The sequence below is a fragment of the Oryctolagus cuniculus genome, chromosome 17 (assembly GCF_051225735.1).
Source record: "Oryctolagus cuniculus isolate XC-2025 breed Fujian yellow rabbit chromosome 17, ASM5122573v1, whole genome shotgun sequence".
Classification (NCBI taxonomy): domain Eukaryota; kingdom Metazoa; phylum Chordata; class Mammalia; order Lagomorpha; family Leporidae; genus Oryctolagus; species Oryctolagus cuniculus.
Genome location: NC_142883.1, coordinates 38,219,756 through 38,233,357, shown reverse-complemented (window position 1 = coordinate 38,233,357; position 13,602 = coordinate 38,219,756). Strand labels below are relative to the sequence as shown.

Here is a 13,602-nt window from a genome sequence, read left to right as displayed (position 1 = left end):
TTGGTGGAATTCTTACTTCCCCTTGCTATTTCCAAACTCTTCACTACTCTATACCTTCTTCTCTTTTAAAGTACAATGTATCTGCTTACACCACCTCTACCGTATTATTACTGAAATCTTCTGAGTTACAAAAGTTTACTTTACCTTCGACTACAAGTCATCTTTAGGATCAACCTCCAACCTCTCTCCTAAGCTCCAGACCCTAATTGTCTTGGGATTATTTCCATTTGACTGCCTTTTTAAAAAATATTATTTGTTTAAAAGGCAGAATGACAGAGTCTTATACAGAGAGAGATCATCTGTCCCCTGGTTCACTTGCCAAATGCTAAGCCAGGAGCCCAGAACTCTATCCAGGTTCCCAATGTGAGTAGCAGGGGCCCAAGTACTTGAACCACTGCTTCCCAGGGTATGGATTAGCAGGAAGCTGGGTCAAAAGTGAAACCTGGACTTGAACCCAGACACTCCAATATGGGATGCCAGCATCCCACACAGCATCTGTTAACTACTGTGTCAAACACTGGTACCCCATCCTCATACTTGAACTTCTTTACAGCACTTCAAACCTTGATGTGCCTTTGGTTCTAGTAAAGTAGTTTGATTTAAGATCATTCTTGTATACCAGCAATAAGCAGAAAAGGTCCATCATTTGTACTGTGTTTACATTTGTAATTTGTTCTTTTCTTTAACAGATGCCTATAAAAAAATTCTGGAAACCACAATGACTCCAACTGGAATAGATACTGCTAAACTCTATCCTATTTTGATGTCGTCTGGACTTCCCAGGGAAACCCTTGGACAGATATGGGCCTTAGCTAATCGAACAACACCTGGCAAACTTACTAAAGAAGAGCTTTATACAGTTCTCGCCATGATAGCAGTAACACAGGTAGATAGCTTTTTTTATGGTGGGTCAAGTAACTTTGATGCACACTGAACAAATGTGACTACTTTCTACTGCAACATTGTAGAATTCTTTGTACATCAAAATTTGGATTCTTTTCATGATATAGTACTTTTTAAATATACAGATTAAGTGATGCACGTACTGGCAAATTATTCTCTTGTTTAAAAATGTTTAATATGTCAACATTCTCTGGCCTAGCTGTTCATTACTTCTGATTTTGAAAAGTTAATAATAGGTTAAATGACTCTCATTTAATGTCCTTTTTTGAAATTCCAGAATTGTAAAATATTTTCAGATTAGTAGCAGTCTTCATTTCAAAGTCATTTTAAATTATTCGATCATTGCAAATTGAATTATTGAAGGGGGAAAATGTCAGAACTGATATGTGTCATCCATTTCTAAGGATTAGATTTGTGTTAACCTTGTAACTTTTTTCTTAAATTCGGGGAAGTCAGAGTGAAAATACAAAGTCTACAGATTTTAAAGTTTCTCTTAATTCTATGTGCTTTTGCAGTCCCCTAAAATGTTTGTTTCCTGCCTGTTCTGTATAGAGGGGTGTACCTGCCATGAGTCCTGACACTTTAAACCAGTTCCCAGCGGCTCCTATTCCAACTTTAAGTGGTTTTCCTATGACTTTGCCTACCCCAGTGAGTCAGCCAACTGTGATACCATCAGGCCCTGCAGGCTCCATGCCCCTTGGCCTTGGACAGCCTGTCATGGGCATTAACCTTGTTGGACCAGTGGGTGGAGCTGCAGCCCAAGGTTCCAGTGGCTTCATGACAACTTACCCTGCAAATCAGGTAAGTGGAAAAGCTGGCCTATTGCAAATAATCCCTGAAAGTGAATCTAGGCAACTTTTTTTTTTCAGGAATACATAAAGAAAATTGCTAGATTTTGATGGACAATTGAGGTTAAAATTAAATAGTGTTAAAACTAATTTTTTTTTTATTATTTAAAGGATATGAAGAAATTTCTTAGTTGTTAAGGTGCTTCTAGGTCAGAATCCCTTTATAACTAGTGTGATCATGCCCAAGAATTGCTTGCTGCTTCAACAACAGATAATTTCCAGTATAGAAAACAGGTAGTAAAGAGGTGAATAAGCCGGCGCCGTGGCTCAATAGGCTAATCCTCCACCTTGCGGCGCCGGCACACCGGGTTCTAGTCCCGGTCGGGGCGCCGGATTCTGTCCCGGTTGCCCCTCTTCCAGGCCAGCTCTCTGCTATGGCCAGGGAGTGCAGTGGAGGATGGCCCAGGTGCTTGGGCCCTGCACCCCATGGGAGACCAGGAAAAGCACCTGGCTCCTGGCTCCTGCCATCGGATCAGCGCGGTGCGCCGGCTGCAGCGGCGGCCATTGGAGGGTGAACCAACGGCAAAGGAAGACCTTTCTCTCTCTGTCTCTCTCTCTCACTGTCCACTCTGCCTGTCAAAAAAAAAAAAAAAAAAAAAAAGAGGTGAATATATTTGGCTGAAGGTTTATAGTTCATTATAATATATATTTAAAACATCAAATCTAATAAGGTTAATTAAATGTTTAAGTTGTATCTTTAGGGTAAACTGCTACTAAGCTTAAAATTTTGTTTATTTTCACTACTCAGATTAGCAAAAGTTTTTATTAAATGTTTCATCTTTAGTGTCTGTGAAAATACAGAGGAAAAGTGACTAGTATACTATGGATTCCTTGTTGTACCTTTTTTAGATGGCAGGTTTGGCAGTAGCTACCAAAATTATTGTTGTCTGTACCTTCTGAACTAGTGTTTACATGAGCAGAAATAGTAGCTCAAGTTAGCAAAGATAGACACAGGTGTTTTGTTGTAACTTTTGTCAGAATGAAAAATTAGAAATAGCTTAATATCTATCAGAATGAAAAGGTTCAGTACATTTCAGTTCATATGATAGTGATAAGCTGATCATTAGAGTTCGTGAGTAGGTGGGTGTGTACTATGCAGAAGGATATCCTCGCTATGTAGTTACAGAACAGTATGTTGTGCACTCATTTTTCTATAAAGCAGTTATACCATTAATAGTACTCACATCTGGAGTGTGGGGTTAGGAATCACTCATCACTGTTTATCTTTGTATGATTGGTTCTGATGGGCTTGGATCACTTTTAAAACTTAGATTTGTGTGAAATATTTTTTAAAGATGGCAGATTCTCAGTTACCCAATAACTATGATTCAGCAGATTTTTAAAAATGTATAGATGGGCCGGCGCCGCAGCTCACTAGGCTAATCCTCCGCCTTGCGGCGCTGGCACACCGGGTTCTAGTCCCAGTCGGGGCGCCGGATTCTGTCCCGGTTGCCCCTCTTCCAGGCCAGCTCTCTGCTGTGGCCCGGGAGTGCAGTGGAGGATGGCCCAAGTGCTTGGGCCCTGCACCCCATGGGAGACCAGGAGAAGCACCTGGCTCCTGCCATCGGGTCAGCGCGGTGCTGGCCATTGGAGGGTGAACCAACGGCAAAGGAAGACCTTTCTCTCTCTCTCTCTCTCTCTCTCTCACTGTCCACTCTGCCTGTCAAAAAAAAGTATATAGATGACCTCTTTAACCCTGTCTTCTACCATTCGTGCCAGGGAGTATCTAAAAATACAAGGTTCCTACCTTAAGCGCTTTAGTTGATGTTATTAAAGAGTGTTCTAAGGTTAGCTGGTTGTTCCTAAATTGAGAAATTTAAAGGCAGCCTTTAAAGCTGGCAGTTGAAGGTTGGACTTCTTTTTTCCGTTTGATCTTTGCTACCTAACCATCTTCTATAAACACAGGTGGGAAAGCCAGAAGACGATGACTTCCAGGACTTTCAAGATGCTTCTAAATCCGGATCTCTTGATGACTCATTCAGTGATTTCCAAGAGTTACCTACTGCTTCAAAAACAAGTAGTTCTCAGCATGGAAACAGGTAGAAAGAGTTTAATGGTTTTAACATTGTATTCGACCATTAAGAAAAAGATACCCACAATAAAAAGCCTAAGTATAAGTAAAATTAAGTTTACATGTGCATGGCCGGCGCCACGGCTCACTAGGCTAATCTTCCACCTGCGGTGCCGGCAGACCCCGGTCGGGGTGCCGGATTCTGTCCTGGTTGCCCCTCTTCCAGGCCAGCTCTCTGCTGGGGCCAGGGAGGGCAGTGGAGGAGGGCCCAAGTGCTTGGGCCCTGCACCCCATGGGAGACCAGGAGAAGCACCTGGCTCCTGCCATCGGATCAGCACAGCCCACCGGCCATAGTGGCCATTTGAGGGGTGAACCAATGGAAGGAAGACCTTTCTCTCTGTCTCTCTCTCTCTCACTGTCTAACTCTGCCTGTCAAAAAAAAAAAAAAAAGTTTACATGTGCTATACTACTTTTCCTTGACTATTCCCTTGTTATGCATTCTTTCACTCTTTGAACTTCTCTCCTCTTTGTCCACCTTAACCTCCTACTTTTTTCTCCCAGTATTTCTTTGCTTGTTACTGGGACTGTGGCATAACGTGTTAAGTTGATCCGAGCAATGCCGGCGTCCCATAGTGGAGCACTGGTTCTAGTCCAGACTGCTCCACTTCTGATCCAGCTCTCTGCTATGGCCTGGGAAAGCAGTGGAAGATGGCCCAAGTGCTTGGACCCCTGTGCCTATGTGGGAGACCTGGATGGGTTTCAGCTTCTGGCCTTGGTCTAGTTCAGTCCTGGCTTTTGTGACCATTTAGGGAGTGAACCAGATAAAAGACCTCTCTCTCTGTGTCATTCTGCCTTTCAAATAAATAATATAAATCCTTTTTAAAAAAGACAGCAGTAATAAATTAGAGACAGTGATGGTGCTTAATAATAAATAGTGCTTAAAATGTTTTTAAGAATTCTGTTTTCGCTTGTGCTAAACCTGATTTTTTAAAGCTGAGTGCGCATAGGCAGTGATGACGTCATCTCCCTGTATTAGCTCCCGGTGTTCCACCTATTGGAAAGTAGGAGGATGTGGTTTTATATTTCTGTAATGTAATGTGCTGCTGATTTTCCACAAAACTCACAATTCAGAACTCTATGATTATTCATCTCTAAGAAGTTCTGATTCCTGCTTGCATAAACATTTCTGTAACCTTTAGGTGCAGTAACTGATTCAGTCAGTATGTTGTCAACACTTTACCCTCTAATTTTTTTTTTTACTTATTTGTGGGGCAGAGAGAGAAAGCAAGAATGTGAGTGCCCCCCCCCTTCTGCTGATTGACTCCCCAAATGCCTGCAATAGCTAGGGTTAGATCAATCCAGGTCTCCCATGTGGTGGCAGGTACCCTGTTATTTGAGCCATCACCGCCATCACCCAGGGTCTGCATTGGCAGGAAGCTGGAGTCAGGAGCCAGAGCCTGGGATCAAAACCAGCTACTCCAGGAGAGGATGCAGAGGATGCAGGCTTCTTAATCAGTAGGCTAAGTACTCCCTGTTTTAAGTTTTCAGATATTTCTTCCACAGATTGGACAACACCATACTTAAAGCAATGTGAGGTTTTTTCCCTTTGGTTTGTTTTGGAAACTTGTTTTGTCAGAGTACAGAAGGCCATTTCTCTGATGTTGCTGTTTGTGCAGCTTCCGTCACCGCTGTAAGTATGAAGAGATGCTCTTACTCAGCACTTCCCTGCATACGTACTGTAACAAGAGCTAGAGATAGTCATTATAGAGAATTACAAATTAGGAAAAGGTTATTCTCCTGGTTTGAAGAGTACACAAGCACATGTTAATACATAGTAGAAACAGAAGAAGCATATGGGGGATGTGATACTGAGTTCTGGGATTTCCAAGACCACTGTGCCACAGGCACTGTTAACCTTACAGATACATAATCTGGTTTCTACCCCAGATCTCTTCCTTAGATCAAAATTTATATATACTGCCACTTTGTAAGCATCCTTTTCAGAGTGACCCAAAGCATCTTGAATTCACTGCATAAAGTTGAATTCATTATTTTCCTACTGAAATTCACTTAACAAAAAAAAAGATCGTTCCCTTTCCTAGTGAATGGTGTCACCAGATTAGAAGCATGTTGTTTGTTCCTGGTTCTGTCCTCCCTCCTTTACCACCAGTTCCTCTGTCGGCTCTGCGTGGGGTGATCTTGCTCTGCCTGCTCTCCCTGCTCTTGGCATTTCCCCACAGATGCCCCTCTAGCCACACCAGACCAACTCCAGGCTGGCCATGCTCTTTCAAGCTTCAGGTCTTTGCACCTTCTGTTTTCTTCTGTCTGAAATAGCCTCCCTGTTTACTGTTACTGTGGTTGCTTCTGGTTCCATTTCCAAAGTCGATTAAGTACTGGGAATGTTTCCTAACCCCTCTGCAACAGTCTCTGCCTCCAAAATGAGTCAGGGCCCCTCCTTCTCTACCAGCATGGTGCCTCATGAGGATCAGTGCCTGCTTATGATTACTGGCTACTTGGCTGCTGCCCTCACTGGACTGTAAATACTTGAAGACAGCCTTCCACGTTTATAAATGTAGTGCCTAGCCCATGATACGTGATTAGTAAGGGTTTGTTGGATGACTGTTTTACTGTATGTAGGTTGTAAATTGGTTTATCAAACTGGTGGTTCATTCCTCTGGAGAAAAACTCAGCAGATGAAATGACGGTTTGGGGATGAAAGGTTTTAAGATGGCAGCCAGACTGGAGTGTGGTGGCCATTAGCAGTTTTGCATGTGTTCCTTTTACGGTTCGGACTATTTCCATATTTTCCCTGAATGAAAATATTTTGCTCGCATCTAAGAATTCATACTTATTGTCATTTATTCATTCAGCAAATGTTTATTTGGCATCTGCTAAATTGCACAGTAAATACAGCAGCAGAAACCACAGTTCTGCTCTATTTTTTTTCAAGATTATTTGTTTGTTTGTTTGAGAGGCAAAGCTACAGACACAGGGGAAAAGAGAGAGAAAGGTCTTCTGTCTGCTGGTTTACTTCCCAAGAGGCTGCAACAGAGCTAAGATGGTCAGGAGCCAGGAGCTTCTTCTGGTCTCCCATGCAGGTGCAGGTGCAGGGGCCCAAGCACTTGGGCCATCTTCCACTGCCTTCCCAGGCCACAGCAGAGAGCTGGATCAGAAGAGGAGCAGCCGGGACACGAACCAGTGCCCATAAGGGTTGCTGGCCCTGCAGGTGGAGGCTTAGCTCACTGTACTACAGCGTTGCCCCCCACAGTTCTGCTCTAAATAAGCTTGGTTTTAATTGGAATTCTGTGTTATCTGATAAAGCTTTTTTATGGCTGTCGTTAAATGTACAGCCAGCCCTCTATAATCCATGAATTCTGTTTCTGCAGTCTCAACCAACTGCAGATCAAAAATCTTAAGAAAAAAATAACATCTGTACAGATTTCTTTTTCCTTGTCCTTACTTCGTAACAATACAACAACTATTTTCACAGCGTTTATATTGTGTTAGGGATTATAAATAATCTAGAGATGATTTAAAGTCTACAGGAGGCTGTACATAGGCTACATACAAATACTACAGCATTTTATATAAGGGACTTGAACTCATCTGTGGATTTTGGTATCCATTTGGGGTCCTGGAACCAATCCCCTGCTGTTCCCAAGGAACCAGTGTGCGTGTGTGTGAGTAATGAAGTGCCTAGTTTATAAATCTATATTCTGAGTTTGTTTTAAAGACTTGTCCAGTCTTAATACCAGTAGCTGCACTAGAGTGAGACTACTTCGGGTGGAATTTTTGAGCAGAAAATGAGCATAGTCGAAGAAGATGAAAAGAGAAGTAGGAGTTAGAAGTAGATGGGATGGAGAGCATTGTTCGCCTGTGAGAAACTGATATCCATTAAGGGCAGCACTGGCTGTGGGATGCCTCATCATTTGTGACATACTCTGTCAAGGTTTTAGGAAGAAGTGGCAGGATGAAAGTGATTTTTGCTTCTCTGTGGGAGAGATTCAGCTGCTGCAGTAATCCTTTGTGAGATGATGAGGGGTACTCTGGATTTAGAGTTATAGACAAGGAGTAGTTTATATCTGAGACATTGGTTGGGCTTGATGTTGAACTGGATGTCAGAGTCAGAGCAGTTGAGTCTGCTCCTGAGACAGGCAAGGGAGTCTGTGAGGCCAGTGGCGTCATCGAGTTGTCCATTCTGTAATTGCTTACTGTGTGCTGGGCACTGGGGAGCCCAGGATAATCAACAAGGAGACGTGGGACATTGAGGATAGAAAGTTCAGAAAGGATTTAGGCGTAGCGACTTAGGGACTTGCAGCTGGTTTGTTTTAATTTGCTGAGATGGAAATCTTTCTTTTTAGAGGCATATATCTGTAGGGTGAGCAACTAAGTAAACTGTGTACCACAACCCTGTGGATATTGTGAAACATTAGTGATTTGCTAGAGAAAGGGCAGAAGACTTTTTTTGGTGGCCAGACTCATAAAGTCTTACCTTATAGTAGAATCCAGATCCTTACATTTTAAAACAGTATGTCTCTGTCAGTTGAGTACTTTGGTTAATATTAAAGAGTAGAAATAACTCTTTTCATGTTTGGAACAGATAATAATACCATGTATAACTTGTATAAACACTTTCAGGTTAATTACAACTTTAAAACATTGTTTTAGGGGCCATTGTGGTGGCATAGCAGGTTAAGCTATCACCATGCAATGCTGGCATCCTATTTGGGGGTGGGTTCGAGTCCCAGCTGCTCCACTTTCTAACTCCCTGCTAGTGCACCTGGAAAAACAACAGAAGATGACTCAAGTAGTTGGGCGCCTGTATCCATGTGGGAGACCTGGATGAAGCGTCTGCCTTCACCTGGCCCAGGTCCAGCTGTTGTGGCCATTTGGGGAGTGAATCAGTGGATGGAAGCTCTCTCTGTCTTTCCTTCCCTCTCTAACTCTACCTTTCAAATAAGTAAATAAATCTTAAAAAAAAAAAAAAACACACACACACACACACAAAAACTCAGAGGTAGTATTTTTAAAAAATACCTTTAGGCTGGTGCCGTGGCTCAATAGGCTAATCCTCTGCCTGTGGCGCCGGCACACCGGGTTCTAATCCTGGTCGGGGCACCGGATTCTGTCCCGGTTGCCCCTCTTCCAGGCCAGCTCTCTGCTGTGGCCCCGGAGTGCAGTTGAGGATGGCTCAGGTTCTTGGGTCCTGCACCTGCATGGGAGACTGGGAGAGGCACCTGGCTCCTAGCTTCAGATCAGCACGTTGCGCCGGCCGCAGCGCGCCGGCTGTGGCGGCCATTGGAGGGTGAACCAATGGCAAAAGGAAAACCTTTCTCTCTGTCTCTCTCTCTCTCACTGTCCACTCTGTCTGTCAAAAAAAAAAAAAAAAAATACCTTTAGAGAAAGAAGTGGAATGAAATTTTCATTTGCAATAATGGTGAAGCAGACTGAAGTAGAACCTTTTTTTAAATTAAATTTTTAATTTATTTGAGAGACAGAGTTCCCATCTGTTGGGTCACCTCTTAGATGTCTGCAGTGGCTGGGGCAGGACTAGGCTAAAGCTGGGAACAGGGAACTCAGTCCAGGTTCTCCACAGGTGGCAGGAATCCAGTCACTTGAACCATCATCACTGCCTCCCTGGGTCTGCATTAGTGGGAAGCTGGAGTCAGCACCCAGAACCAGTATCAGACTTAGACACTTCCAGTGTGGGCCACAGGCATCCTTCTTAACCACTAGGCCAAACTCCCACCCTGAGACCTCTGGAATGGAATGGAATGGAATTTTGTTGATGAGTCAGCAGTACTTCATTATCTTGAATTCTGAAGATCCTCTTTTTTTCCTGTGAATATAATTTTAAAATTAATAATATTCAGGGGGCTGGCGCTGTGGCGCAGGAAGTTAATCCTCCGCCTGTGATGCTGGCATCCCATATGGACACCGGTTCTAGTCCCGGCTGCTCCTCTTCCGATCCAGCTCTCTGCTGATGGCCTGGGAATGCAGTAGAAGATGGCCCAAGTCCTTGGGCCCCTGCACCCACATGGGAGACCTGGAGAAAGTGCCTGGCTCCTAGCTTCAGACCGGCACAGCTCTGGCCGTCACTGCCATTTGGGGAGTGAACCAGTGGATGGAAGACCTTTCTTTCTCTCTCTTCCTCTCACTTTAACTCTACCTGTCAAATAAATTAAAAAAAAAAAATAGTAATAATATTCATGAGGCTGGCGTTGTGGCATAGTGGATTAAGTCACTGCCTGTGATGCCAGCATCTCATATGGGTGCCAGTTTGAGTCCTGGCTGTTCCACTTCTGATCCAGCTCCCTGCTTATGGGCCTGGGGAAGCAGAAGATGGCCCAAGTACTTGGGGTACCTCCACCTATGTGGGAGATGTGGATGAAGCTCCTAGCTTTGGCCTGACCCGTTGTGGGCATTTGGGGAGTGAACCAGCAGATGAAAGATCTCTGTCTCTCCCTCCATCTGTATATAACTCTGCCTTCAAAATAAATCAAATGAATCTTTTAAAAAATTAATAATATTCAGTTAAATGTCTCACTTAGATTTACCAATGAACTTTTTTTTTTTGAAAGATTTATTATTTATTTGAAAGACAGAGTTGCAGAGAGGCAGAAACAGAGAAAGAGAGAGAGAGGACTTCCATCTACTGGTTCACTCCCCAGACGACCCCAATAGCCAGAGCTGCACCAATCCAAAGCCAGGAGCTAGGATCTTCTTCTAAGTCTCCCACATAGGTGCAGGGGCCCAAGGACTTCTACTGCTTTTCCAAGCCACAGCAGAGAGCTGGATTAGAAGTAGAGCACCTGGGACTTGAATCAGCGCCCATATGGGATATACATATGACGGCTTTACCTGCTACACCACAGCGCTAGCCCCACCAATGAACCTTAAAAGATCATAAATAAAATTAGAAGGTCATGAAAAACAAATAGTTCGTTCAACATTGTGATGTTGGTTACCTTTATTTCCATGTAATATTCTATATAGTGAGTTATTGTTTAAATATCTATGAACCTTAAAAAAAAAAAACACCTATAATGTGTAGACGGTAACTCATTACATTTGTCTAGATCAGACAGATATGTAGCAGGTGTTTAGTCGTGATCTGAAATGACAATATTTGATGGCACTGAGTCCCAGAGCACTGTGCCCCTGCGTTAGGATGTGCCTGCCAGAGCCTGTTTTTTGCCTTCCTGGTTGGCCGCTGATAAGAAGATTTAAATGAAGGTGGAAGGATTTTGCTTCAAGGCAAAGAACTCAACAGAAATCCATTTATATAACTTGTGTGGTATTGAATGACACAAACTACTGGTGGAATGTAGTCATTCATATGTAAAGGTGGTTCTTCCAGGGAGCTGCCTGGGTCTGATAAGCAGGGCTGGGAGAGAACAGTGCATTTGTAGTATGTGTTTAAACCTTCCAAGAATACCCACACAGATTCGACTCATTACACTATTTCTACATTCAGCACACAGGCAAGAATATCTTCATCTAATTTTGAAGTGATTGTTGTTTTCCTACAAAGATAGCTTCTGGAACAGCTGATATGATCCTTATAAAAATGCAAATTTTATTAACTCTGTTGCTGCTTATCAAATACATGAACTTCTGCCAGTAAGCAATGCAATATGATCAAAAGAAGACAATTTACATCTTGGCTTGAACAGCATCTCATAAGTAGATTTTTATCTTCACAGTACCGCCTCCACCTGCACTCTGAACCCATATCAGAGAGTAATTTGTACTAAGGTTAATGTAATTTATTTTGAAATATAGGCTTCCTTGGAGGCACTACTGGTTCAGTTCCCGACTGCTGCAGTAACACTAGTTTCGGCATAAAGCAGGTCCAGTGTATATAAAAGTTGTGTTTGTATGTTACAATAGACTGTATCATTGTCAGTTAAGTATATAATAGCATTGTATCTTAAAAAACAATGTATATACCTTAAAAATACTTTCTTGCTAAAAAATTCTAACAGTCAACTGAAATGTTGGGAAAATGGCACCAATATACCTTTTCCATGCAAATTACTACAAATCTTTAATTTGTGAAAATATGTGTGTGTGTGTGTGTGTGTGTGTAGTTATTTGTGGCATGTAATACAGTGGACCACAGTTAAACAGGTGTTGTGCACTGGGCATACATGTTTGGGGTAGTTCACTTTAGCAGTTTTATGGAGCTTCAGCTAGAATTACAGACACCATTCTTCAGTGACCTATTTCAGTGCCATTTCAGTCATTATTATGGCTTGGAGGGGTTTGGGTGGTCAGCATGGAATAATTAATCAAGAAAAACTGGTGGTTTAGTGGTTTAATTTTTTTCTCCCAAGAAACAGGACCTTGTTTTTAGCATTTGTGGAAAATTATATGTGTGTGTGTATATATATATATATGTATATGTGTATATATATATATATATACACAGAGAGAGAGAGAGAGAGAGTTTCTAACTTTTAAAACGCCATTTTTATTTTCAGCTCTTACTTGATGACAGCAAAAAGATTCGATTTTCTGCTCCCTAGACATACTTTTTTCCCTTTTAGTGCTCCTCCTTTGTTGATGCCACTCCCTGGAACTAAAGCAGCAGCTTCAGTGGACAAATACGCTGTGTTTAAAGGAATTGCAGCAGACAAATCCTCTGAAAATACTGTTCCATTTGGAGGTAAAAAAAAAAAAAGTTTAATTCATACACCTATGAATGTAACATTTAATTACATTGTGTGCATCTTTGTTTCAAGTGGTAGCCTTTAAGCATGTCTGGTTAACTTGATCTGCCTGCCTAGAGCTATGATGATATCAAGGTCCCTGATTTTAATTGAGCTTTTGTCTTTCCATCACAGAACCTGGTGATAAATACAGTGCTTTCAGAGAACTGGAACAGACAGCAGAAAGTAAATCTTTAGGTAAGCTTTTGATTCTATAAGCAGTTAAATTATATCAGTCTTTAATAAAAGAGGTTTTTGTTGGCTCTTTCAGTGATAAATCTGATATTCACTTACTTTACTATGTATGTCTTTAGGAGAAAAAAATTGAATGAATAGAGCAATATAATATACTGATTGTCAGGATATTCAAACTACACATTTTTAATACAGAAAACTTTGGTGACAACCCATTATGTTTAATAAATATTGTGATAAGTGCAGAGTGAAGATCTTCTGGAAGAAGAATAAGACTTAAATTTTTTTGTGGCTCTAAAATTTACAAGATGGCGAATTGGTTCAGTTAATGAGAGTTATTTTCTAAAATTAAGGGCAAATCCCAAATCATTATAATTTCCTCTGAAGATACTACATTCCCTTTCTTTGAAAGTCCACATGCCAGGTTGGATTCCTGTATCAAATGAAGTTCTTTGACTACTTTTGTTTACTGTAATGTTCAATAAGACTTCAACTGTTTTCATGGAATCAATCCGTGGACTGGGGCTGGTGTTGTAGAGTAGCAGGCAAAGCTATTGCCTGTGATGCCAGCATCCCATGTGTGACACCAGTTCATGTCCCAGCTGCTCCACTTCCTTGCCAGTTTCCTGCTAATGTCCTGGACAAAGCAATGGAGAATGCCCAAGTGGCCCCTGCCACCCACGTGGGAGAACTGGAGGAAGCTCCTGGCTCTAGAGCTAGTCTTAAATGTCAAAATTTGGTGTTTTGTGTTTTTTTCCTCTGTTACTGTTTTGCTACCTGGCACTATTGTTTTTTAGATTCCCGATAAACATCTATAAAGAAAAGATTCTAGAATGACATTATTGAAAACAACCCTGAGGGGTTTAGCCTAGCAAATTTAGCCTAGCAAATAAGACACTGGTTAAGACAACCTTGTTCCATGTTGGAGTGC

General features: G+C 42.0%; 1 protein-coding gene across 36 annotated transcripts in view; it reads left to right on the top strand.

The window, feature by feature from the left end:
* The window catches only part of SYNRG (synergin gamma), an 89,565-nt gene that overhangs the window by 36,670 nt on the left and 39,293 nt on the right, over positions 1-13,602 (top strand). For 22 of the 36 annotated variants that reach the window (XR_016223824.1, XR_016223825.1, XR_016223823.1 and 19 more), the window contains 5 exons: positions 690-886; positions 1,456-1,704; positions 3,657-3,790; positions 12,315-12,433; positions 12,612-12,674. Coding sequence is in view for 32 of the 36 variants with exons in the window: in XM_051824677.3 (XP_051680637.2) it covers positions 690-886; positions 1,456-1,704; positions 3,657-3,790; positions 12,315-12,433; positions 12,612-12,674 (762 nt within the window). In the remaining 4 variants the exon portion in view is untranslated. Of the gene's footprint in view, positions 1-689; positions 887-1,455; positions 1,705-3,656; positions 3,791-12,248; positions 12,434-12,611; positions 12,675-13,602 lie in introns of all 36 variants that reach the window. The other 14 variants (XR_016223822.1, XM_070061040.2, XM_070061037.2 and 11 more) reach the window with 1 other exon arrangement.